The following is a 26,551-nucleotide window of genomic DNA, read 5'->3' as shown; positions in this document are numbered from 1 at the left end:
AAACATTAAAACCGTCCAATTAATCTGTATTTTTTGGTCCTCCAATAATCGGTATCGGCATTGAAAAATCATAATCGGTTGACACATATGTATATATACATACACACATATACAAGATGTGTGACCTGTTGCCACAAGAAAAGGGCAACCAGTGGAGAACAAACACCATTATAAATAAAACCTTTCTTCCTACGTTAAATCAGTTTGATTTTCTCTTTCCTACTTCAACTATTTGCACATTGTAACATATGAAATGTCTATTCTTGTAACTTTTTTTGTGTGTGGCATGTTGACTGTTCATTTCTGATTGTTAATTTCCCTTGTTTATTGTCTATTTAACTTGCCATTGCAAATGTAAACATATTTTCCATGCCAATAAAGCCCTTTGAATTGAATTTGGAGAGGAGAGAGGAGGAGAGGAGAGAGGAGGAGAGAGCGCAGGATACAGAGAGCAGGAGGAAGGGATGATTTCTATTGACATTCCAGAGGCACATCATGGAGCCTGCAGGGGGTCTTGTGGAGATACAGGGAAATGGCAGAGCAGGTAGGCCTATACGCAGCTGGTAGGAAGAGGGGAACTAAATACAGAATAGCCAGCAGACTGGAGCAGAGGTGAAGATGATAGACAATAGCATTGGCCTACATACAACCACAGGTATTGTAACAGTTCAACAAGCCACTTGTCATGGATGCAAGTAAACTGAACAAAAATATAAGACGCAACGTGAAGTGTTGGTCCCATGTTTCATGAGCTGAAATAAAAAAAGATCCGAGACATTTTCCATATGCACAAAAAGCTAATTTCTCTCCAATTTGGGGCACATATTTCTTTACATCCCTGCTCGTGAGCATTTCTCCTTTGTGAAAATAATCCATCCACCTGACAGGTGTGGCATATCAAGAAGCTGATTGAACCGCATGGTTACACAGCTGCACCCTGTGCTGGGGACAATAAAAGGCCACCTAAAAACGTGCAGTTTTGTCACAACGCCACAGACGTCTCAAGTTGAGGATGTGTGCAAATGTCATGTTGACTGCAGGAATGTCCACCAGAGCGGTTTTCAGATAATTTAATGTTTTCTACCAAATGCCACCTCCAACGTTGTTTTAGGGAATTTGGCATTACGTCCAACTGGCCTCAACTGCAGACCATGTGTAACCACGCCAGCCCAACGACCTTCACATCCGGCTGATGAAACTGTGGGTTTGCACAACTGAATAATTTCTGTCAAAAATCGTCTCAGGGAAGCTCATTTGCGTGTGCGTCGTCTCCACCAGGGTCTTGACCTGACTGTGTCGTAACCGACTTCAGTGTGCAAATGCTCACCTTCGTAGGGCCACTGGCATGCTAGAGAAGTGTCTTCTTCAGGGATGAATCCCGGTTGCAACTGTACCAGGCAGGTGGCAGACAGTGTGATTGGCATCGTGTGAGTGAGCGGTTGGCCGATGTCAACATTGTGAACACAGTGCCCCATGGTGGCGGTGTGATTATGGTATAGACAGGCATAAGACAACACATAAGATAACAATTGCATTTTATGGATGGTAATTTGAATGCACTGAGATACCGTGACGAGATCCTGAAGCCCATTGTAGTTCCATTCATCTGCCACCATTACCTCATGTTTCAGCATGATAATGCACAGCCCCAAGTCGCAAAGATCTGTACACAATTCCTGGTAGCTGAAAATGTCCCAGTTCTTTCATTGCCTTCATACTCACCAGGCATGTCACCCATTGAGCATGTTTGGGATGCTCTGGATCAATGTGTACGACAGCGTGTTCCAGGTCCCGCAAATATCCAGCAATTCGCACAGTCATTGAAGAGGAGTGGGACAACATTCCACAGGCCACAATCAACAGCCTGATCAACTCTATGCGAGTAGATGTGCAGAGCTGCATGAGGTAAATGGTGGTCACACCAGATACTGACTGGTTTTCTGATCCATGCCACTTCCAGGTTTTTTTAAAAGGCATCTGTGACCAACCAATGCATATCTGCATTCCCAGGCATGGGAAATCTATAGATTTATTTAATACAACTGTTTTCCTTATATGAACGCAGTGAAATTATTGCATTTACATATTTTGTTCAGTGTATTTAATAACCACAGCAAAGCTGAAGGTGACATCCAAACCAACCAGATATAACCTATAACTCCCACCGCCTCAATTCCATCTCCACATTTTCAGACCTCTCTCCACTAGAAGGCTTAATGTGAAATATCGAAGTGAATGGCATTAGGGTAAATAAGGCCACAAGTTGCCTGGGCAACAAGTTGCCTGGGCAACAGGCTATCCCCCACCCATTCAAGCCTACCCTTTAGTCGGGTCCTATGAGGAGAGGGCAATAATGCACTACTGAAAGGTCACCACAACAGGCGGCAGTGCAGCAGCACTTTCAAACTGTATTGCAAAAGGAGAGGGAAGAGAGGAGAGAGCAGAGGAGGATGGGGACATAATTTAAGGCAGGGAAACGAGAGAATCCATGAAAAAGAGAGGTAAAAGAGTGGAGAGAAAGGAGGGCAGGTAGCTGTAAAGCCCAGCCCATCTCCTCCCACGCTAGTCACCACAACCATCAATCTGCCATCCATCCATCCACTCCTGAGCTGGCCTCCTCCTTTGAACAATGCCAGAGAGAGCTGCCCGCTAGCTAGCTGACTGGAATAGCTAATAAGATAGGAACGGAGAACTTTTCAATGAGATCCATGGCTGGTCTGGAAAAGCTCATTCCAAAATCCTGGGCATTAATATGGAGTTGGTCCCCCGTTTGCTGCTATAACAGCCTGCACTCTTCTGGGATGGCTTTCCACTAGATGTTGGAATATTGCTGCGGGGACTTGCATCCATTCAGCCACAAGAGCATGAGTGAGGTCGGGCACTGCTGTTGGGCGATTAGGCCTGGCTCGCAGTCAGCGTTCCAATTCATCCCAAAGGTTTTCAATGGGGTTGAGGTCAGGGCTCTGTGCAGGCCAGTCAAGTTCTTCCACACCGATCAACAAACCATTTCGATATGGACCTCGCTTTGTGCACAGGGGCACTGTCATGCTGAAACAGGAAAGGGCCTTCCCCAAACTGTTGCCACAAAGTTGGAAGCACAGAATCGTCTAGAATGTCATTGTATGCTGTAGCGTTAAGATTTCCCTTCCCTGAAAATAAGGGGACTAGCCGAACCATGAACAAAAAAACACTAAAAATAGCCCCAGACCATTATTCCTCCTCCAAACTTTACAGTTGGCAATATACATTGGGGCAGGTAGCGTTCTTCTGGCATCCGCCAAAACCAGATTTCTCTGTCGGACTGCCAGATTCTGAAGCGTGATTCATCCCTCCAGAGAACATGTTTCCACTACTCCAGAGTCCAATGGAGGTGAGCTTTACACCACTCTAGTCAACGCTTGGCATTGCGCACGGTGATCTTAGGCTTGTGTGCGCGGCTGCTCGGCCATGGAAACCCATGAAGCTCCCGACGAACAGTTCTTGTGCTGACATTGCTTCCAGAGGAAGTTTGGATCTCGCTAATAAATGTTGCAACTGAAGACAAAATTATTTTTTACACACTACGTGCTTCAGAACTCGGCGGTCCCGTTCTGTGAGCTTGTGTGGCTTACCACTTCATGGCTGAGCAGTTGTTGTTCCTAGACATATCCACTTCCCAATAACAGCACTCACAGTTAATCGGGGCAGAAAGTTTACGAACTGACTTGTTGGAAAAGTGCCATCCTATGACAGTGCCACATTGAAAGTCACTAAGCTCTTCAGTAAGGCAAATCTACTGCCAATGTTTGTCTATGGAGATTGCATGGCGTGCCTAGTAGCCAAATCAACTCATTTGAAGGGGTGTCCATATTCACACTATATATATATATATATATATATATATATATAAATAAATAAAATGTATTGTCACAGATCCTTTCCCTGACTGAAATTGCTCCCAGACAAGTAAAGTGTACTCCACATGGATGACATTAGCGCGATCGCTTCCAGCAGGTTAAGATCACCTCAGCATAACAAAAACCACCATCTAATTTCCTTTCGAACCTCAGCTACCAAATCAACCAATGAGATCAATACACAGTATTATCTGGAGGTATAAATAGGTAATGAACCAGGTGCCAGGGGAACCATTAACGAACTAGTGGAGGCACCCATAGGACCTGTCTGAAACAAACAACCTGGAAATACAGGTCATGCTTACACCAATCCAATGCTTTGAAACATGTGGGGTGGGGGTTAAGATACCATATTATTGTCTGTTTTCACAGAAATGTGTGTTTGCGTTATAAAACAATTCCTATTGAGTGCACATTTCAGTAGAAATGGTAGCGAACTGGGATTCAGGCAGACTGGGACGAGAGTTGAGAACAAAAAAGGGAAGTGGAGACTCACCCGTCTTCTCTTTGATCTCACACAGAACGCTGAAGAGGGCGGGCTTCATTCTGTGACAGTTCAGGGCGTGTTTCCTACCGGCGAGAAAGGAGAGAGCGAGGGGAAGAAGAAAGAGAGAGCGGATTGGAGGTAAGATAAGGAGATGCAGGTACATATTCTAGTCATTTCATAGCATGTGCCATTCCAAGGAAAATAGAGCTAGGTTGGAGTCGATGAGGTTCGTCCCATCCAGCGTTGATCTAGTAGAGCAAGGTTCTGTATTAGCGGATTTCTAAAAGCTAATATAAACAAAATACAAAAAAAAAAGGAAAACAGTTGTATTACCACAGGAATTAAACTAAGAAATCATCTACATCTGGGTTACAAGCTCTGATACTAATGAATGACAAAGATATAGGTCTAGAATACATCCACAGTTTCACATTGATTTTAATATCTTGGTCCCCTGTAGCACAGTAAAGTTCCCTCCCAAGCATGTTACTTTTGTACTCGCACAGCAATTTTTGGGTGAAAGCATACTCTGCTGAACACCCACTCAGTGACACTTGACTTTTAATTATATTATAAACTCTCAATTAGAATATTCAATTAAAACAAACTAATGGGCCATGCTCCATCACTGCTTAGTGCTCGCTCACATGCGCACAAACTGTACAGCAGTGGTAGTCAGGGCCTTATTACTGACGGGCACGCAGGGCATGCGCCCTGGGGCCCCGACTTCCAGCCCCCCCCCCCCCCACACAAAATATTAATATTTCCAGAGGCAGCCCCCCTCCCAAAAAAAAAAAAAAACTTTGTTAGGGACCCAAACTGCTCAGACACATTCATATGCTGTCTTAAGCCACGCCAAAATGTGTAGAATAGTAGGACATTTGCTTTTAAACTGCAAAGATTCTCACAACCTCATGGCAAAATGTGTGTAATAGCAGTATTAACACTGGTAGTCATTGCAAAGCTTGCGAGCTGCATGCTGCTCTCAGGAACTTAAATGGCGGCAATTTTTAGCAGGGGGTTCTTGCCCAGGGGCTCATAATATTTAAGAGGCCTTGACATTAAAGCCTGAAAATCCCTGTACACACACACATAGAAACATGACTCACATATTCATCATTGCTCTGATCTGTGCAGCTTCAGTGAAGAGCTTAATATTGAGCCCTTCCAGAGTGTCATGTCCCTAGAGCTGTGGTCCTCATCTGAAGGGAACCTTTAAGGATTTTTTTTTATCTAGGCCTATTTATAAACCACAAAACATCTCATTTTCAAACGTATGAAATACATTGGGAGATCATGTGCTGAAATACAAGACAGCTAAAACGTACACTCATGGATTTGATGGATAACAAAAATAAATAAATCACCAAATAATACAGGTTAAAAATAATACTACCCAAAAGGAGAGATGGACAAAGTGTTCAACTGATAAACTTTTGAAACGGACCCGACACAGGCATCGGAGGGAGAATGAAAACAACCAAGACAAATGAATATGAGTAGGCAACCCCAAACCTCAACTCCACTCGTGTCTATGTAGGAGGCCTAACCTAGGCTATATCATATTGGGAAATGCGTGAGTATTTTTTTGCTGATAAGAAGTGTCTGCCAATAACGAGGGGAACGCTCGTTACGTTACTCCTTCGAGCGAGCGCATAATTGTGTCCACCTGTATGTGGGTCTTAATTCTATGTAACCTTTATTTACACAGGTTTGTCTCACTGAGCTTACATTTTCGAGAGCTGCTCAGGTAAAAACATTTTTATTTATTTGAAAAATCACTGCTGGGTTTGAGTGGGAGAGGGGCTATGGAGGGAGGTGGGAGTCAGGGGGGGGGGGGTGAGCAGGAGCAGGTGTGGTGCTCGTGCTTTCATGGGGCATGCGGTCGGTCCTGTGGGTCCGGTAGACTTATACACTACTGACCTGTGCTGGAAGTTGAGCGGCAGGCCACCCCCTGCCGTGCCCCCCCCAGCTTCCCCTCCCTCTGCGGGGTCATCTGATCCGCCCCAGTGCGCCGGCGACTCCTCTGGCCAGCATCTGGACATGGGGTAACAGGGAGGAGAGGGTGAGGAGCGGGCAGGACAGGTAGTGCACTAGTTGTCGTCGTCGTCTTATCTGTTATCTCCGCTACCACCCAGATAGGAAAACATTAGCCGTTCTATCACACTAGGTCAGACCAGGTACGCAGTTCCCTAGCACCACTGTTGTCCATCTCATCGGTTCTCTCATGCCAGCCGGCCCAGAAAGTAACACCCCACACTCCAGGTCAGTATAAGGGCGATGTATGTATGCATGCATGCAAGGGGTCCCACAGGTGACATGCATGGCCTAGGTAGGCTACATTTGATGGCGTATGTGTTTGTGTGCACACAGAGATATGCCAATCAAAGCGGCAGTCACCTCATTTGGCCCTCTTGTTTCGAGTGATAGGAGAGCATTTAGTCAAAATCAAAAGCAAACATTTTTATCAGAATTGAATAGGCCTTTATCAGACCATACAAATCATGGACTGGACTAATCCATGATGGGCTACATCATGTCCAAGTCGAAAATCAGCCGTCCATCGACTTCTTTCTCCATCTTACTGCTGTATGGAAATAAGTAATTGACTGTCATCCCTGGCAAGTTTCACAATGTATAAGGTGTGTATATGTATTTTGTTAAACTTTCAAATAAAAATAAATCAATCAAGCTTACCTCTGCTGAGAGAAACAACTAGTGTGTAATTTCACTGATCTAGAGCATCTCAAGTCTTCAGACCTACATATACAACTAATTAGGGTTATGTGTAGGGTTGAGGATAGTGACAACCCTACACATAATAGGATTTAAATGCTGCCTAAGAGTTTCTGACTCCATCCTCAGATGAGAAGGCCGAACACATGAAAACAACAGGAAGTACTAAAGGAGCAGGAGAACTGTTAGGCAAGTCATAAATAAAATATTTTTTTTTTAAAGAACGGCTCAATTCTGAACATCTCTCAGACACTATAGAACAACAGCCATCTAGAAACACACACACAACCACATCATAGAGAAAGAAAAAGAGGCCTTTAAAATTGTAAACACACTAACATTATTTTGGGCCTACATTTTTTCTTGAGCACATATTTCAGGTCATTAATTACATCTTCAAAGTTATACCCTTAACAGTAATATCCTTGAGTTCATCAGAATCATCATAAGCTGCGTGTAGCGTCCAGCACCCCCCCCCCAATACTCATTAATAGAAACTAGATTTTCAGACAGCTGCACTCCCGTACACATTATAGGAGAATTGATTGCACCCCATGCAAAATGAAAAGGATGCACACCATCAGGACGGGAGGGAGTGAATTAATTAAGAGAACCAGGTGGTCAAATGTGGGGTGGAAAATCACTAGCTAATGACACTTCACACACACTGGCCACAGCCTCGTATTGGGACAGCCGCGTCTTTTGTTCACAATTCTGATGCCCCCCCCCCCCCCGACTTCAGTTGACCTACGGCTCCTCGGAGCCACATGGCATATGAATATGGGTAATTTGCTTATTGTCATGCACACACACACACACACACACACCAAGAGTCATGATATGCAAACATATACTCTGCATACATTAACAATTGAAGTGAGAGACGTAAAATATTAATGACTGCTATGTCAAAACACAAGTGACTGATTAACTTGTCCTATACCTACACCATGCTATTATATTTCCATAACCATGTTGATGTGTCATATCAGATATGGCATTGCGAATCATTTTTACAAGCCCACACAAGTGAAGTCCCTCCAACATTTTAACTAACGACCATTTGAATTTGAAAAGCTCATCACCGACAGCGACGGCTCAATTAAAGGAGGCCTGATTAGCATAGATAATGACAATGTAGGAGATTAATCAAGTGTATTTACATGTGTCCAAAATGGCACCCTATTCCCTATATATAGTGCACTACGTAAAAAGTAGTGCACTATAGAGGGAATACGGTGCCATTTGGGACGCACTCATAATGGTACTTGCTATTTGGGATCTTTGGGATGTCTCCCCCTCCCCCCATGGAAGTAGAAATGTACAATGGCTAAGGTAAGAGTTTAGGTTAGGTAAGGGTTATGGGATCCCGGGTAGCACAAACACGCAATTTATCTAGCAATGGATTGATTGAGCTTGCATGAGTTCACAGTGACGTAGACTTCCCCCCCCCAATAAATTAATGCTAATGTGTATGAAAGAGGAAAACAGTGACATTTCATAATGTTCATCCACTTTGTATTAAAAAGAGGGTGGTCTGACACACTATCATCACTTCAAGATAGGTTTAGTAATAGGGGACAGACAGTACAATGTAGGGTTAGTATTTAAACAAGTTGAAATGTGTTTTTACAAGTGCATACTGGAAATATATTTGTATTACATGCACTAGTATGGTATGGGCATTTGATAACAAACAAAAGCTTGCTGGGTAAAACTTCAGTTTTCATGTAGTTGTGCCCACTGTTCAAGAGATCGAGGTGAACCGACGAGGCATCATATATCTGCATGTTATATTTTACATAACCCAGGTAATATTGTTTGCCCTGGCTTTCCAACAACCTAGGAACTAATCAGATGGGCTATTTGCATAAGTGTACATCAAAATATGAACTCAGATACAGATGTCACTATGTCTGAAAACCACAATGCAATGAGAGATGTTCTAATATTGAGCTGTAAAACACAGGGCGATGGCTAGCCCAATAATAGACTAAAGGAGCCTAACATTAGTCCTTATAGTCCAAAGATCTTACATATTCTGTTTAGAGGCGAATTGGCTCTGCCAGCCAACACAGCCATATACTCCATCTAAACGTGAATAGATTCTCAATAGCGGTATAGTTCTAGAAACATAAAGCCCTCTTTAATATTAAAACAATTTCACAAATGCAAAATGCACTTACTGTACACTGCTTTAACTGGTTTTAACACAGTTGCAGCAGACAGTATGTTAAAGTAACAACAATTTTGTTTGGCGTCAGTTTTCCGTTTACACAGGTGTTTCAAGACGCCGAAAGCCAATTGGCACAGGTAGTCGACTGTCTTCTGTAAAACAAGAGCTTTAAGATGGAAATATGGCCATGTGGGAACCTTAAAGCCCTATAAAAAGGTGTGTAGTAATTTAACTTTTTTTTTTAAATTAATTTTTATTATTTCTCCCTGATATGAAAGATACGTTTATTATGTTTCCAAACCTGTACCACAAACAATGCATGTTAACATTTAGCATAAACGGTGGGGCTCTTAACACAACTACCCTGGCCAGAAGATACTATTGTCACTCGGCATTAACGGTGGTTTGCGCCTATGAACGTGCTTAGCCAGGGGGGTCAAACTCATTTTGCCACGCGGCCGCATTCGGTTTTAATATAGTCCACCCAGAGAGCTGCACTGAAAATGTGTTAGATTTCCTTTCCTTCCAAATTTGCAAAAAAAAATAATATTTTGGGGGAATTTGATGCTCCCTGACTGTTTAGCTGTCATTTTTTTTGCGAGGTGGACAGTCAAGAAACTCTGAATGTAGGTCCGTTATCATTTCTACACAGTTAAGATTTTGTTTTAGTAATTTTAAAGTATTTTGACTTCGTTTTCCTCCACACACAAATTTAAATGACTTTACTTAAACCACCCGCAAGATTGGTCCCCTCGCGGGCCGAATCCGGCCCCTGGGCCGTATGTTTGGCACCTCTGGGCTAGGCTATAGCGTAGGGCAATATTCTGTGCGTCTATGTGGGGAGCCTGCTTCTTCTTTTCGTGTAACGTTTGCCCACCATTATATTATTTGTCAGATAATGAAATCTTCTGTTGTTGACAAACCACAAGTGACTGAATAAAGCAGCGTGCATCGCATCAAAAATATCCATCATTGTACTGTACCAGGCAACAAGCGAGCAACAGAACACAAGACAGCATTAACAAAAACATATCTTGTCTCATCTTCACAGCACGTTTTTTTTTTACCTGGCCTGCGCCTCGTCCAGGCTTTCGTCTGTGATGGCCATGATCTGTTGTAGAATATCCCCAATGTCTTGTTGCGGTTGACCGAGCTGTTTTCTAACAGAGTCTGGGTCGCCAACGTCGCCTTGTGATAACCCGCCGAGTCCGGCGAGACCTGCCAGCATTCGCGTCTGATCATCCATAGCTACTTTCAAAGAAACCTAGGTCCTTTCCTCACAATCGAATTCACACAATTAGCCCGATAGCTAGCTAACAATGAAACCCCCAGCGCAAATCATACGCCACTGGCTGATAGTAATTAATTACAGCCAGCTAGTTAACCTAAAAAATACAATTCCAAAGCAGTTCCACATTCATAAACGGTTTGTGCTGCTCGCCGATGTCAATAACCACGGTAAGCTAGCGAATAAATGCTGCTAACTAAGCAACTGGCAAGCTAGCTGTGTAGCCCTAAGAAACATACAGAGGGAAAAAAGCAACGGACACATCCACTAACTATGGAACTGGCAGACAGCGCCTCACGCTAAAACAAGAAGAAAAGCGTTCTGTCCGGCGAATAAAATATGCATTCAAAATAATGCAAAATAAATAAAGACCAAACAAAATGTCCGAACACCTTTCTAGCTAGAGTCATACGTAAATAAATCACACTTGCGGTGGTTCAAAGGGGCTTATCAAAACAAGAGTATTGTTTTCACAGACTGGAAAAGGCAGCGCCAGGACCAGTGTGCATCGTTCACAGAACACCAGGTCGCGCTAGCTAGTGTAGCTAATTACCAAATTAGCTCGCTAAGTAGCCAGTTAGCTAGATACTTCATGTGCGTAAAACAAACTCGTATGGCATCGGTAAAGAAAATAACTAAATTACTATAATTTGATAACGCTGGCTATGCAAATAACAGGTAAAGTGTGGGTTAATTTTAGATAACTATGCTGGCGCAAGTAAATAACGCTAACTGAATTAAAAGTGGCTAAAAATGTTAACGAGGACCACAATGCTAAAAGCTCAGAACATAACTAGCTAGCTTGATGTGTGATAAAATAGAATCGCAACTGATTGAATTATTCCAAACAAAATTTAGCAAGTGGGCAATGCTAGTTTAAAAGGCAACGACGCTGGCATGCTAAATAGTTAGCTAACAACAAAATGATCACCAGTATATTTTTACGGGTCCTCAGCTGGGACAGTCAATCTCCTCCCACGTAAAAATAAATAAATAATCACGTTTGAGGAAAAAAATGTTTGCTGAAAGTTATAATGGCATTCTTTTCCACCGGGCAGCCACGGAAAGTTGAATTCCGTAACACTCTTGGCTGCAGTGGTGTGTGTATTCTCATATCTTTTTCCCCGATAAAGGTTAGCGTTTTCCTTTGCTGTTTTCTCCCTGCTGCTCTTGAAGTCACAGACAACTCTGTGACCATACAATATCGCGCATTCAATTCACGATGCTACTGCGTCAGATTGTATTTGATTATTTACTTTCCATGTGATTTTTTTGTAGACATTTTCCTGTTTCATATAAACTTCAGTCGGCTATTTTAGACCTTTGTATTGAACCAGTTTCGCTCCCTTCCCTAACATGCAGATGACCCTAATCAGTGTTTGCCCACTGAGCTACGGCTGGCATTCAGGTCACAGGCATGGTTATTTTTTATGCGAAAAGACTTCTCGGAAGCACTTCTGCTACAATAGCATACTGCCGAGAGGTCTTGACCTCAGTGGCACACTAAGTTTTCAGGGGGCAGATCAAGGGGTTGAGTTTGAATAAGGGGGTACTTATTGGACTTGGCTAAGTGTCAGTCTGACACAATTGTAATTAGTGGTGTATGTTTTCTTTACTGTCAAGATTCCCTCAACCCTGAACTGTCAGTCGATTGAATTACCACCACGCTCCACCCATTGATCAAATCGATGACCGACGCATACAGTAACTAGGACTAATATTTAAGTGTCTTATAATTAGTCTACTAAAAATGTTAAATTGGAACAAATCACACCAACAAACAGGCTACTAATAAGCAGGACGTGTTCAGAAACATCCCATGAAACATCCTCTTATGTCTTTTAGTGAGAGAAATATATACAGAACAGATTGAATACAAACGTCCATTTTTTTTCTGCAAACGTGGACGATTTTGCTGCAGTTTATCACTCAGACGAGAGAGCAGCTCCGCTAGATGAGTTGGGAGACTGAATAGACATGGAGAGAAGGCTGACTGCTGTGCTGGAATAATAGGTGTGCACACCACGAAGGGGAGTGCACGGGACAACACTGGCCGTGGATTCTGCTGACGCTCGGTGCATCCCTCTTCGTCTATGCCTAATCAATCTGAAGTTAGAGAAGGGAGTAGATTTCATAAAGACCTGGCCTAACAGGGAGAGAAACATTTTTATAGCACCGACAGGCATTTACACATCAAAAGTAGGACCAGGCATATTACGGGTCACAAAAAAACATTCACGTTCAACCTAGTTTATTTGAATACATTTTTGGTCCATTTGCAATACTTTTTTGCAAGACATTTGTAAGACTAATGTAAAGCAGTGATGTCAAATCTAAAGAAAGTATACATGATCAATAACTAATGTGCTAATCCATATTTTGTATCTAGTTCTCTACTATAATTATCTTTTTAGATCCTGTTTGTTCTGTGAACGTGTTTCTTCAGTACCTGAATACGTGACTTGACTTCTTTCAATTTGTAAGCAGGAGATGCCCTCTCTCTCATTCCACAAGCACCCAGCCTTATTTCCATCCAAATAAGAATCGATCTTTTGCCGTGCACCACCCTCCCTCCATGACTCTCCCGCGCTCACGACCCCACTTTTCTCCCTCTGTCCTCTCTCATTCTCACCATGCACCCCCCCCTCCCCCCAATGCAAGAACAGCCCACAGAAAATACATGTTTGTAATACAGCAATAAATAAGACCAAATATCATGGTGATTTGAGTCAGTAGGTGCAGGACACCTTTCCTATTTGGGCAGAATTTGAGCCCGTCTAATTCCTTTCACACAGTTTCTTAAAAAAGGCATCACACTGTTCATGCAAATGTAACTATTGACTGTTAAAGTTATCTGAGGAATTATTCCTCATCGACCACATTCAATTGTTCATGTTTCTCCTGGTAAGAGGCACAACCATATAGCATGAAATACGGTGAGAAGATTTAAGAGGTGATAGTGAGTGAATGATATTGAAAAAAAAGGGGGGGGGGGGGTTATGAAATACTTGGCATAATGTCAGGCCTTCGTTCTGCATCAGTAACCTGGTGAAAGGAGAGGGAGGGAATCACGGTGAGGTGGGGGAGGGGCTTCCTCCCTGATGGACAGGAGAAGGGACAGAGGAAGACAGCAGTGCCAGAGGAGAGAAAAGAGGACCGAATCTCTGGCCAAAACAGAAAAGATTACAGGATAAGAAAGGGACAGGGAGTAAATTATAATACATAAGATACAAGGGTGTGTTGTGAGAGCTAACAAGTTGTGTGTAAAGAGAATTCATCCCCTTGTTACACACTGAAACCAATGATGTTTCAAAGGAGTTGGGATGGAATAACATTTCCCATGTTCTTGTTTATGAAGGGTTAAAAACAAAAAGGATTGGGGCCTGGTTAAAACAACCAATTCAAATGGTCAGAAAGCAAAAGACAAATTCAGATAATTGCAAAAATCATTCACATTTTTTTTATACAAGAATATACAGGAAAATAAAGGAAAGCTGGTATCGTGCAAATTAGCCCCAAAAGACATCCACTGCAGGTGAATATTTTCTACATCTTTTACTATAGGTGAATATTCATAAACTGCTTAAATAAAAGGTGAGATCGCCCTCTGGTGGCCAACAGCATAAGTTTTGTAGGGAGAGTGGGGTGTCCGCCCCAAATGGCACCCTGTGACCTATATAAAAGTAATACTTTTGACCAAGGGCCCATAGCACTCTGGTACAAATTAGTGCACTATATAAGGAATAGGGTGCCATAGTATAGTGGTGGAATAGAATTAGAATAGATAGGTTATTGCAGAAATAATCAACATTCATCCCATGAAGAAAGATACCAGAGACTATTATTTACAAACAACCACACAAGGCACCAAAGAGAACAGCTAACTTAGAGAGCCATGGGTACAGAGTGAAGACCCATAAATACAGAAAACACAGAAAAAGCCAGACTGATCTTTCTATTGGTCATTCATTGAGTGAACCTGGACGAGACGAAAGGTCACAATACAGTCATTTCTATTAAAGGTGTGCTTTGTCTTGCTTGTACAAAGCCAGAATTCAGTCTGCTTAGTTCTTTTTTTGCCATGAAAAATCTAGTATGGTTGTACCGTGATTCTGTATTGTGACAACCCTAAGACAGAGGTACTAGGATGATGCGTTGGTTGATACAGAGGGTGGGGGTCCTGCCAGTAGATCCCTGACTGGGTCAGAGGAGAGTTCCTGGAATCCCACATCAGTCGCTGATGGTGGGGAGAGATAGACGTACACGCTTAATACATGATCACAACAAATACATTTTAAAAACACATTGAGTATATTCTAACACAATTTTATTATTTTAAAAAGGGGAGGTGCAGTTAACTTAATTTTCCTGTTTATAAATATTTCCACACTGAGGTCAACAATGACATTTTTTAAATTATGACAATGCACTTTTGTAAGAGAAATTTGAAAGAAAATGCCTGGAATTTCAGCCCGTTCAGGTGGGATGGAACTTTTGGCACACATCACCACATGGTGACCTGCTTATAAAAGACCAATGACTGTTCATCCGGGTAGGCTCTAGACCATCCTCTCAGGACTCTGCATGCAACTATATTGAAATTTGCTTCCTATAACGCCCACCTGATCAGACTGAACATTTCAACGGCCAAAGAAGGCTCTGGGAATTAAATGATCCAAATATAATTGTTATTTTTCATTAAATAAGTGATTTAGACATATAGTGATGATTTAAAAATAAGACTGCATGGGGTCTTTAATAAGTCAAGAAAAGTGTTAAGCTGGGAGAAAACATTTTTAAACAGAATGAAAGGTACTACCTAAATAGCAAAACAAAAATGTATATATATATATAATAATATATAAGTAAAATAAAAGGTTTTGCAAACATTCTGCCCTACTGAACACAACCCTGAGAACCACTACATCCATTCATCCACCCAGATAGACATATCCTTACCCAATCTGCAGCTTGTCTCCTTCACCAGTAGCTGAGACTGTTCGAGTATGGACAGCAGCTCCCTGACCATCTTACACTGGGTGTCCATCTATGGAGGAAGATAATGTTTTTTTAAATTACGTGTAGAGCTAGCAAACCACAATTTAAGAGGGTGATGTGAGCTTTTCACAAATCGAACAGTAATAAAACGCCAGCCTTCGATATGCGCCCATCTCCAACAAAAGCCAGTGTAAATAAGAATGTGTTAACTGACTTGCCTAGTTTATTTTAAAGGACAAGAAGAAGAGACTTGCTTGGGCCAAGAAACACGAGCAATGGACCAGTTGAAATCTGTACAAATTTGAGATTGTTGGTTATTTTACCAAGAAGGAGAGTGATGCATCAGATGACCTGGTCTCCACAAATCACCTGACCTCAACCCAATTGAGATGGTTTGGGATGAGTTGGACCGCAGAATGAAGGAAAAACAGCCAACAAGTGCTCAGCATGTGGGAACTCTTTCAAGACTGTTTGAAAAGCATTCCAGGTGAAGCTGGTTGAGAGAATGCCAAGAGTGCGCAGAGCTGTCGTCAAGGCAAAGGGTGGCTCCTTTGAACAATATATTTTGATTTGTTTAACACTTTTTTGGTTACTACATGATTCCATGGTTTTGATGTCTTTACTATTATTCTACAATGTAGAAAAAAGTAAAAATACAGAAAAACCCATGAATGAGTAGGTGTCCAAACTTTTGACTTGTACTGTACATTCAAGTGTTTTAAAAATGGGGCTTTCTACATTCTGATTATTTTATATTGTTCAATCAAACTTTGAATAAAGTGACTGGGCACTTTGAATACAGTATTGTTTGACATGACAGCGAGGGGTTAAAGTGACAGGGTAGGAACCAAAATATTTGTCAGCGTATTTCAGGGGACGCTAATTAGATGTAACATTACATGTCCTCTTACTTGATGTAACTAAAATATGAATGCCTTGCCTATTCCTCTCAGATTTAGAATATACTGTTGTACAAGGAGACATATTTCACCGGACGTATAAATGTAAATGGTAGTGAGAGGAAGCCCACTGGCCGGCAGTGGGAGAAGATGGAACGGGATAGATTTTGAGTGACATTCTGCCAACACTCATTAATGAAACATTTGATTTCAATAGTTCTGTTCCCAAAACTATCATCTGTTATGAACAGAGCAGACTAAGTTATGTAGACTTTACCCTTTGCAAAAGTTTTTTTTATATATTTAAATCACGTTTAGGAGTGCAAAGGCAAATTTAGTTACTGCACACGCTCACTTCAGAGTAGGTGTTCCCTAACGGAAATATGCAGATGTATATTAGAACGCACAAACAGGATCTCGCTTCCTTGTGCTTGGCTCTGCCCACTAAGACTCATTTGCTCTCATTGGAAACGACAGGCAGTGGGTCCATCTTGGTTTAGTTGTAAAAATCTTTGGTATCAGGCTGTATTAGCTAGCTAGTGACTCATGGTAGAGCAAAAGCTGCTTTCCTTGAGTGAAAATGAGCTGGGTGTGTGGGGAAGGAGAGAGAAGACGAGTAGCAAACGGAGTAAACTATAAAAACAGACATTACACACAGAGGAGTGATGTAACATTTAAACAAACTGAACATTAAAATACTGTTACACAAAGATAAACTAAAAGACACAAACCGGCCTGTACAGCAATACCAGTATACAGTAAAATACAGTATACCGCCCAGCCCTTGCTCAGGCTATTAATGGACGATTTATGTTAGATTAATTCACACACACAAGGGTGTGATAAATATTGGAGAAAAAAAATGTTGCTCTACCCTGAAGGCAAGTACGGACACTGTTCACAGACACATTAGCTGTCAAAAAAACAACATATTGAATTGAGCTACAACGTGTGCACTGCAGCTAACATCTTTTACTTTCTGATCATTTTACACAGAACACTGAGGGGGTGAATCCTAACTTCCACTTCAGTCAAATTTAGAATTATTTGTAGTCTCCTATTGACATAAATGCATGACTAAGTGAAAATGTGGCTTAGATGGATGTTAAGATTTGCCCAATAGAACATTTTAAAACTCCACAGGCCTTGTTCCTGGACACAAAAAGCCAAATACCAGACTATAAAACTATTTCATCAGAGATTCTCCAATGAGCTTGCTTTTAGTCTAGGACGAGGCCTAATCTGTGTCCAAGAAACCGTCCCCAGGTGGTATAATACTAGTTTGTCCGTCTTACCACCATGTCCATAGTGGACAGTACGGGCTGCTGTCTGCAGAGCAGGCTGTGGTAATCAGGTTTGTTCTGGATGAGCTGGCTCTGTGAGGACTGGGCCAGGCAGCTAGGGTCTAATGTCACCCCCGTCTCCTGGCACTGCTCCACTCGCCTGCAAAGGGAAAGGAGGTAGTATATCGACACATTTACACAAACCATGGCCCTAAAACGGTCTGTAGCCAACTCTTGTATCGTTATCATGCCATGCTGTACAATGAACAAGCATTGGGAGCAGCATAGGGCCATCTTATATTGCAGATAGACTGTAGCTTCCATCAATGCAATTGTCTGTTTCATTTACAATCCCCATATATTTTTTGTACCAGTCAAAAGTTGACACGCCTACTCATTCAAAAGGTTCTAGATTTGTACTATTTTCTACATAGTAGAATAATAGTCAATACAAAACTATGAAATCATGTAGTAACCAGAAAAGTGTACAATCAAAATATATTTTAGAATCCTCAAAGTAGTCACCCTTTGCCTTGATGACAGCTTTGCACACTCTTGGCATTCACTCAACCAGCTTTGCCTGAAATGCTTTTCCAACAGTCTTGAAGGAGTTCTCACATATGCTGAGCACTTGTTACCTGCTTTTCCTTCACTCTGCGGTCCAACTCATCCAAAACCATCTTAATTGGATTAAGTTGGGGGATTGTGAAGGCCAGATCATCTGATGCAGCACTCCATCACTCTCCTTCTTGGTCAAATAGACCTCACACAGCCTGGAGGTGTGTTGGGCCGTTGTCCTGTTGAAAAACAAATGATAGTGGGACTAAGCCCAAACCAGATGGGATGGCGAATCGCTGCAGAATGCTGTGGTAGCCATGCTGGTTAAGTGTGCCTTGAATTCTAAATACGTCACAGACCGTGTCACCAGCAAAGCACCATCACACCTTCTCCTCCATGCTTCACGGTAGGAACCACACATGCAGAGATCATCCGTTCCACTACTCTGTGTCTCACAAAGACATGGCAGTTGGAACCAAGCATCTCAAATTTGGACTCATCAGACCAAAGGACAGATTTCCACTGGTCCAATGTCCATTGTGCGTGTTTCTTGGCCCAAGCAAGTCTCCTTTTCTTATTGGTGTCCTTTAGTAGTGGTTTCTTTGCAGCAATTCAACCACGAATAACTGATTCACACGGTCTCCTCTGAGCAGTTGATGTTAAGATGTGTCTGTTACTTGAAACCTGTGAAGCATTTATTTGGGCTGCAATTTGAGGCTAGTAATTCAATTGAACTTATACTCTGCATCAGAGGTTACTGTGTCTTCCTTTCCTGTGGCGGTCCTCTTGAGAGCCTGTCATCATAGCCCTTGATGGTTTTTGCGACTGCACTTGAAACTTTCAAAGTTGCTGAAATTTTCCACATACATTCATGTCTTCAAGTCATGGTGGACTGTCGTTTCTCTTTCCTTATTTGAGCTTTTCTTGCCATAATATGGACTTTGTCTTTTACCAAAATAGGGCCATCTTGTGTATACCACCCCTACCCTTGTCAAAACGCAACTGATTGGCTGAAATTCATTAAGGAGGAAAGAAATTACAAAAATTAACTTCTAACAAGGCACACCTGTTAATTAATGTAACATTTAAATGCATTCCAGGTGACTACCCCATGAAGCTGGTTGAGAGAATGCCAAGAGTGTGCAATGTGAGCCATGACCAGCCTTTCAAAGCACTTCATGGCTAACGACGCGAGTGCCACGGGGCGGTAATCATTGAGGTAGGTTACCTTCGCTTCCTTGGACACAGGGACTATGGAAACGCTGCAATTAGTTGGTTGGTTGTAATATTGGGTAGAACAGCCATTTCCATATATTTTTGCTAGCTGCATGTGTGACAACTCCACCAGTCCCATTTATGATTTAATTTACAAAGATGTTTATTATCAATTAGTATATTTGAGTTTAACCCCAATATTAGTTCTGTCTTTTCTGGTGGATTAAACTGAATATATATATATATTTTTGCCCATATAATAAAAACGGGTCGCTAGGTGTAGGCAAGATCATAAGCAAATAGGTAAACTATGATACGACTAGAGTTAATCAGGGTTATTTCTCCAGGAATAGACAGGTGTTATCCTTCCCATGGTAGCAAGAACTAATCTATTTTTGCTAACTTTCTATTAAAAGTTATTGGAGTGAGATCATTTCTTTCTTTCGGGATATGTATACCGAGTATGTCCACATCAACCATCAGACCATTTTATTGGTAAACTACATGGTAAAGTAAAAGTTGCATTTTTTTTATGATCCAATATGTAATATAGTAAACTTATCATTTGGTTGTAATCAAGAGGTTAGAAAACTTATCTAGATCTTCTATGAGGCTGTGGAGAGATCCAAATTGTGGATTTAAAAGAAAACATGAATCATCAGCGTATAAATGACACCTTCGTTTTCAAGCCCTGGATTACTAACCCCTTAATATCATTGTTGGTTCTGATTAACAGCTATCATTTCGATGGCAATAATAAGGAGATATGCTGATAGTGGACAACCTGGTTTTACTCCTGTTGACAGTTTAAAACTTTGAGAAGTAGCTATTATTTACTGTTCTACACATAGGGTTACTGTACACAACTTTAACCCATTTTATAAAATAATCTCCAAATATTCCAGGCATTTATATTTTAAAACTCCAGTCATACTTTATCAAAGGCCTTTTCAAAGTCAGCTATGAATACCTGGCCTGGAGCACCAGGCACATGAAGACAAATCACTTTATTGACAACCCAAAACTTAAAGCATGGGGAGTGCAGAACGAGAGTGAACGAGTGCATGTAATTTGTGCGTGTGAATGTGCTCACCTGGCCAATTCTTCAGCTTTACTCCGATGCTTGTCTAACAGGGAGTCCCAAGATGCACTTTCAGCCTGCAGCCTGAATCACAATTTTTATTAATTGCGCACGTACACACACACACACACACACACACACACAGAGAATCAGTTACCTGTGTATAGCCTTCCTGGTCTGCTCCAAGGTGTTCTGCATTGCAGTGTCACTAGCGAGAAAGAGACAGTCAAAAGGGATTCATAAAAGATGACTGAATGAATACAGAAAGGCCTGAACTAGAAATAAAGGTCAATAGAGAAGAATGACAGTCCTTTTTCTTTTGGGCTGTGCCGATACCAGAATTGCAATCATTTTTTCCATGTCAAAAATGAAAACCCGAAGCAGGCCAAACTCTTTGGTCCTTTAAAAACCTGTTGTATGTCAAGTAACGTGTGTTGTGCTTGGGGGGGCGGGAATACATGAAACTGACACTTTTTTTTCCAACACTAGAGTTGTTTTCCTAAAGAAGTTAAAACTGCTTCGGATGTTGTTCCCTTGCCACGATACTGACGAGTATCGCAATACTCGTATCATCCAGATTTCTCACATTAAAGGATCAGAAAAAAGTTGGTGCATAGAAGAGAAAGGGTGAAATAGACAGCTCAGGAAAAAAAGTAAGTATGTATGCTTAAGGACGTTAAGCCAGTGAACAAAATGAGATTGACTAGAGACAGCATTACTTGGCTGTGCTTGTAGGAGGTTGTTGACACTGTGGCTCACTGCGTAGGTCTTTGGCCAGGCAACACCACCCCTTCTGTACATCCTCCACTGAGACAGGGAAGAGAAAGGCAGTAACGAATGATAACACTATTAGACAGCATTTACAGTGCATTCGGAAAGTATTCAGACCCTGACTTTTTCCACTTTGTTACATTACAGTCTTATTCTAAAATAGGTTAAATAGTTTACCCCGCCCACATCAAGCTATACACAATACCCCATAATGACAGAGCAAAAACAGGTTTGTCGAAATTAGTGATGTACCGATGACAATGTTTGGCCGATATTTTCCTTGCCCCCCCCAAAAAAAGAAACCGATATTCAAAATGTTTGCGGCCTTAAGCATTCTAGTAAGTTAAAGAGTAACATACACACGCAGCAGTCTAAGGCATTGCATCTTAGTGCAGAAGGCGTCACTACAGTCCCTGGTTCGAATCCATGCTGGATCACACCTGGCTGTGATTGGGAGACCAGTTTCTACTGGTCATTGATTTCAGGCGGGTTCTATTTGTGCTAGCTAGCTACGCCAGAGGTTGCAGTCCAACAAATAATGCTGTGTTACCAACACATTATTGTAAACACATTGTTCGTGGCTGGTGTTTGCAGACTTTTGTACAGCTTTGACAGTGTTAATTGACATGTCTTTTTGGACACGCAACGACCTAAACAGCGTTCCATAGTATGTTGTGAAGCTAATAGCAGTGACACAATTCCATTATCTAGGCGCTAACGGATTTCGCCTCGAGTCGTCTTGCTGAAATTTTCTTACCCTGTCAAATGATTGCTCAACTTGTTGACTGCAAGATCCACACAGCAGACATTGTGGGCTAGGTTAGGAATGCTGTGTTGCACGTGTATTTTACATGGTGTTATTACGTTATATAGGTATGCAAGTCAGCTTTGACATCGGTTTTGCACATCAAGTTTTGCACAAACTAGACAGACATCGAGCCGATACCGACGTTGGAATTTTTCGATAATCTCGGGCAATTCCGATATATCGTGCATCCCAAATAAATAAAAAATTGCAAACATTTCTAAGTATCACATTTGCATAAGTATTCAGACCCTTTCCTCAGTACTTTGTTGAAGCACCCTTGTCAAAAATTACACCCTCAAGTCTTCTTGGGTATGACGCTACAAGCTTGTCACGTGTATTTGGGGAGTTTCCCCCATTCTTCTCTGCAAATCCACTCAAGCCCCGTCAGGTTGGATGGGGAGTGTTGCTGTCCAGCTATTTTCAGGTCTCTCCAGAGATGTTAGATCGGGTTCAAGTCCAGGCTCTGCCTGGGCCACTCAAGGGCATAGAGACTTGTTCCGAAGCCACTCCTGCATTGTCTTGGCAGTGTGCTTAGAGTCGTTGTCCTATTGGAAGGTGAACCTTCACCCCAGTCTGAAGTCCTGAGCACGCTGGAGCAGGTTTTCATCAAGGATCTCGCTGTACTTTGCTCCATTCATCTTTCCCTCAATCCTGACTAGTTTCCCAGTCCCTGCATCCCCGCAGTATGATGCTGCCACTAACATGCTGGTGCCGAGTGGAATCCAGAAGTGACGCTTGGCATTCAGCTGTCAGAGCAGCTCACAGAATACTGAACCTGTACATAGCCCACCTATAATTTAGCCCAAACAACTACCTCTTTCCCTACTGTATTTTTTATTTTATTTGTTTTTGCTCCACATTATTTTTATTTCTACTTTGCACATTCTTCCACTGCAAATCTACCATTCCAGTGTTTTACTTGCTAAATTGTATTTACTTTGCCACCATGGCCTTTTTTTTGTTGCCTTTACCTCCCTTATCTTACCTCATTTGCTCACATCGTATATAGACTTGTTTCTACTGTATTGACTGTATGTTAATTTTACTCCATGTGTACTATAATAATAATAATATATACCATTTAGCAGACGCTTTTGTCCAAAGCGACTTACAAGTCGGCTGGGGCCACTACTTTTGCATATGGGTGGCCCCAGTGGGAATCGAACCCACGACGCTTGGCGTTGCAAGCGCCATGCTCTACCGACTGAGCCACACAGGAGGCTGTGTTGTGTACTGTGTTGTTGTATGTGTCCAACTGCTTTGCTTTATCTTGGCCAGGTCACAATTGTAAATGAGAACTTGTTCTCAACTTGCCAACCTGGTTAAATAAATATTTTAAAAATGCAGGCCAAAGAGTTCAATCTTGGTTTCCTCAGACCAGAGAATCTTGTTTCTCATGGTCTGAGAGTCCTTTAGGTGCCTTTTGGCAAACACCAAGCAGGCTGTCGTGCCGTTTACTAAGGAGTGGCTTCTGTCTGGCCACCTTACCATAAAGGCCTGATGGTGGAGTGCTGCAAAGATGGATGTCCTTCTGGAAGGTTCTCCCACCTCCAGAGGTACACTAGAGCGCTGTCAGTGACCATCAGGTTCTTGGTCACCTCCCTGAACAAGGCCTTTCTCCCCCAATTGCTCAGTTTGGCTGGGCGGCAAGCTCTAGGAAGAGTCTTGGTGGTATCAAATTTCTTCCATCTAAGAATGATGGAGGACACTGTGTTCCTGGGGACCTTCAATGCTGCATACATTTTTTGGTGCCCTTCCCCAGACCTGTGACTCGACACAATCCTGTCTTGGATCTCTATAGACAATTCCTTCGACCTCGTGGCTTGGTTTTTGCTCTGATGTGCACTGTCAACTGTGGGACCTTATATAAGCAGGTGTGTGCTTTTCCAAATTATGTCCAATCAATTGAATTTACCACAGGTGGACTCAAATTCAAGTTGTAGAAACATCTCAAGGACAAACAATGGAAACAGGATGCACCTGAGCTCAGTTTCGAAGGCATTTCGAAGTATTCAGACCCTTTGCTCATAGCAAAGGGTCTGAATACCTATGTAATACGTTAAGTTTTTTGTAAATTTGCAAAGACTTCTACAAACCTGGTTTCACTGTCATTATGGGGTATTGTGTGTAGATTAAAAAATACATGTAATACATTTTAGAATAAGGCTGTAACGTAATAAAAATGTGTTAAAGGGGAAGGGATCTGAATACTTAACGAATGCACTGTATGCCTAGTGCACTGCACTCAACTTATTTAACTAGGCAAGTCAGTTAAGAACAAATTCTTATTTACAATGAAGGCCTACCATAAGGCAAAAGACCTCCTGCGGGTACAGGGGAATATAGAACAATACACACATCACGACAAGAGACACTACATAAAGAGAGACAGACAACAACATAGCATGGTAGCAACACAAAACATGGTACAAACATTAAATTGGGCACAGACAACAGCACAAAAGGCAAAAAGATAGAAACAACAATACATCACACAAATCAGTCACAACTGTCAGTAAGAGTGTCCATCATTGAGTCTTTGAATGAAGAAATGGAGAAAACGGCTGGCTCCATTCAAAATACAGCACCGAACCAGTAGGGGGGTAAACATTGGATGTTTTTTTTGCTAGCTGTTACAATCCAAAACAACTACTTATTTGACAGACGTACAAGAATCCTACCAACCTTGTGTCTGAAGTGACTCTAAACTGCCGTTGGGTGTCGTGCTCAGTGAGTCTCGTAACTTCTCAACTGCCAGCTGGAGATGGGACACACAGAAATTGAGTTAAATTGTCAGCCAGGATCACATAGATGTTGTAATAATCTACAGGTTGAAGTTAGCCTGACCTGCAAAAACACACACCCCCTAGCAAATTGTAATCACTTAAACATACCCTCATAGAAGCCTCCATCAGTTTCTCCAGCCTCTCCTCCTCGGGTAGGGATTGGCTGATTGACCTGCATAGAGCTGGATGAGAGGCATTTAGCTTAGCGTTTACAGGTTACAAGAGAGTATTTTGTAAATCACTAGGCCCCAATTGTGCCTCCTTCCCTTACTGCCATTCATTGTTGTTTAGGGTCAACCTGGGATAGGTTGTTGACTCTATCCATAGCTCGGAAAGAGTATATGTTTTACGGCTCAAGAAGACGTAAACAATACCCTCTATCCAACTGGACGCTCTGACTAGTGTCACCCATCCCAGAAACCAAAACCATGTTGTTGACATTGAAAAATACAAGTTTCGGGTCTCACTCTGGGAGGTGTTGGAGAGGGTAGGGAGAGAGCGTCGGCCCCTGGTCGACCTCCTCCAGGATTTCCTTTGCGTGCTGCTGGGGCTCAACGACCGACCCTCTGTTAGAACACCCCCCTCAGGGTCCCTTCGCTGCCCCTCTCCTCCAGAACACGGCTCCATCTGTACCTCTGTTGTTTCTGACATGTGTGTGGTGGTGGAGGAAGGAGTGTGTCTGCGGGGAGATTTGGGGTGAGGAGCTGCTGGGCTTGGACTCCCAGGGCAAACTCTTTTAAGTCCCTGCTGAGGGATTTCTTCTTGGTGGACCTTGATCAACAGACAAAATGTGAGTGGGCTTTAAGATAATTCTTATGTTATCGTCAATGGTATGCTAACTAGGTCAGCTAGCTATCATTTTAGTAAGGTTATATTATGTATATTATATTGTCCCTTATATGCAACCAAATCTGCCTAGACCACAACACAATCAGCTGTTGAGTGTCTTACCATCTTCTGGTGTTCAGCAGAGCTGTCGCAGCTGCGGGTGACATCAACGAAAGAGAGAGAAAAATCAACACAACCACTGAGCATAATTGATACACAGCTAACACTAGGACTACTTTAAAATTGGCGTATTGCCTGTGTTAGCTACTAGCTAACAACGTTAGTAGCCAACGTTAGCCGGGCAGTGAGGTCGGAGGTTAACGTTAGGAAGATACTCATTTAATGTAAAACCCAATACGAGCCCCTGAGATAGGACGCCAATTCTTCACAGCAAAGCTGTGAACTTCAGAAAAACTTTCAGTAACGTTATTAACTAAAAATATACAAACCTTTCTGATTGCTCTCCAGAATGAATATCCGCCATTTTCTTTTTAAAAATCTGCCCGCGCACAAACAAAATCGCCCCTCCCATGTACAGATATGCATGTCGGGAAATGTAGCATTGAGCGACGTGGCCCCCTATGAACATATTTTGACGATTTAGGATCGAGCTACCATTTCTCTGCATGTACCGTCCCTAAAGCTGTTTTTTTTTTGGGACGAGTTGCGGTCTCCTCTCAAGATAACAACCTAATGGTTACCATAATTAAGCTTTTGAAAAAAAAAAAAAGTTTTTTAGCA

At 42.1% G+C, this 26,551-nt stretch overlaps 2 protein-coding genes across 6 annotated transcripts in view; both read right to left on the bottom strand.

Moving 5' to 3' along the window:
- Positions 1 to 11,680, bottom strand: part of pbx4 (pre-B-cell leukemia transcription factor 4) — a 51,769-nt gene extending 40,089 nt beyond the window's left edge. For 2 of the 5 annotated variants that reach the window (XM_064988682.1, XM_064988683.1), the window contains exons 1-2: positions 10,363 to 11,680; positions 4,393 to 4,466 (exon numbers count right to left, since the gene is read on the bottom strand). In XM_064988682.1, coding sequence (XP_064844754.1) covers positions 4,393 to 4,466; positions 10,363 to 10,541 — 253 coding nt within the window. In that variant the 5' untranslated portion in view covers positions 10,542 to 11,680. Of the gene's footprint in view, positions 1 to 4,392; positions 4,467 to 6,306; positions 6,421 to 10,362 lie in introns of all 5 variants that reach the window. The other 3 variants (XM_064988680.1, XM_064988684.1, XM_064988685.1) reach the window with 3 other exon arrangements.
- A 1,086-nt stretch (positions 11,681 to 12,766) lies between these two features.
- On the bottom strand, positions 12,767 to 26,333 carry LOC135555894 (uncharacterized). The gene is made up of 11 exons (XM_064988700.1): positions 26,260 to 26,333; positions 25,934 to 25,964; positions 25,450 to 25,753; positions 25,091 to 25,164; positions 24,882 to 24,954; positions 21,337 to 21,424; positions 20,775 to 20,825; positions 20,630 to 20,701; positions 17,776 to 17,923; positions 15,543 to 15,630; positions 12,767 to 14,820 (listed from the first exon to the last, which is right to left on the bottom strand). Exons 1-11 carry the CDS (start codon positions 26,292 to 26,294, stop codon positions 14,726 to 14,728), a joined length of 1,059 nt encoding a protein of 352 aa, XP_064844772.1. The 5' UTR covers positions 26,295 to 26,333; the 3' UTR covers positions 12,767 to 14,725.
- Positions 26,334 to 26,551: the final 218 nt, after the last annotated feature.

Source organism: Oncorhynchus masou, chromosome 15 (genome assembly GCF_036934945.1).
Source record: "Oncorhynchus masou masou isolate Uvic2021 chromosome 15, UVic_Omas_1.1, whole genome shotgun sequence".
In the NCBI taxonomy this organism is placed as follows: Eukaryota; Metazoa; Chordata; class Actinopteri; order Salmoniformes; family Salmonidae; genus Oncorhynchus; species Oncorhynchus masou.
Note: the sequence above shows the minus strand (reverse complement) of the source record. Positions and strands in the feature narration are given on the sequence as shown.

Bases quoted from the DNA above. Each gene is read 5' to 3' on its own strand.
- LOC135555894 (XM_064988700.1), bottom strand. From the start codon at position 26,294: ATGGCGGATATTCATTCTGGAGAGCAATCAGAAAG. The intron at 21,425-24,881 runs GTTGGTAGGATT...TCCCTGTCTCAG, and splicing joins AGAGTCACTTCAGACACAAG to TGGAGGATGTACAGAAGGGG. The intron at 17,924-20,629 runs GTGAGCACATTC...TTCCCTTTGCAG, and splicing joins AAAGCTGAAGAATTGGCCAG to GCGAGTGGAGCAGTGCCAGG.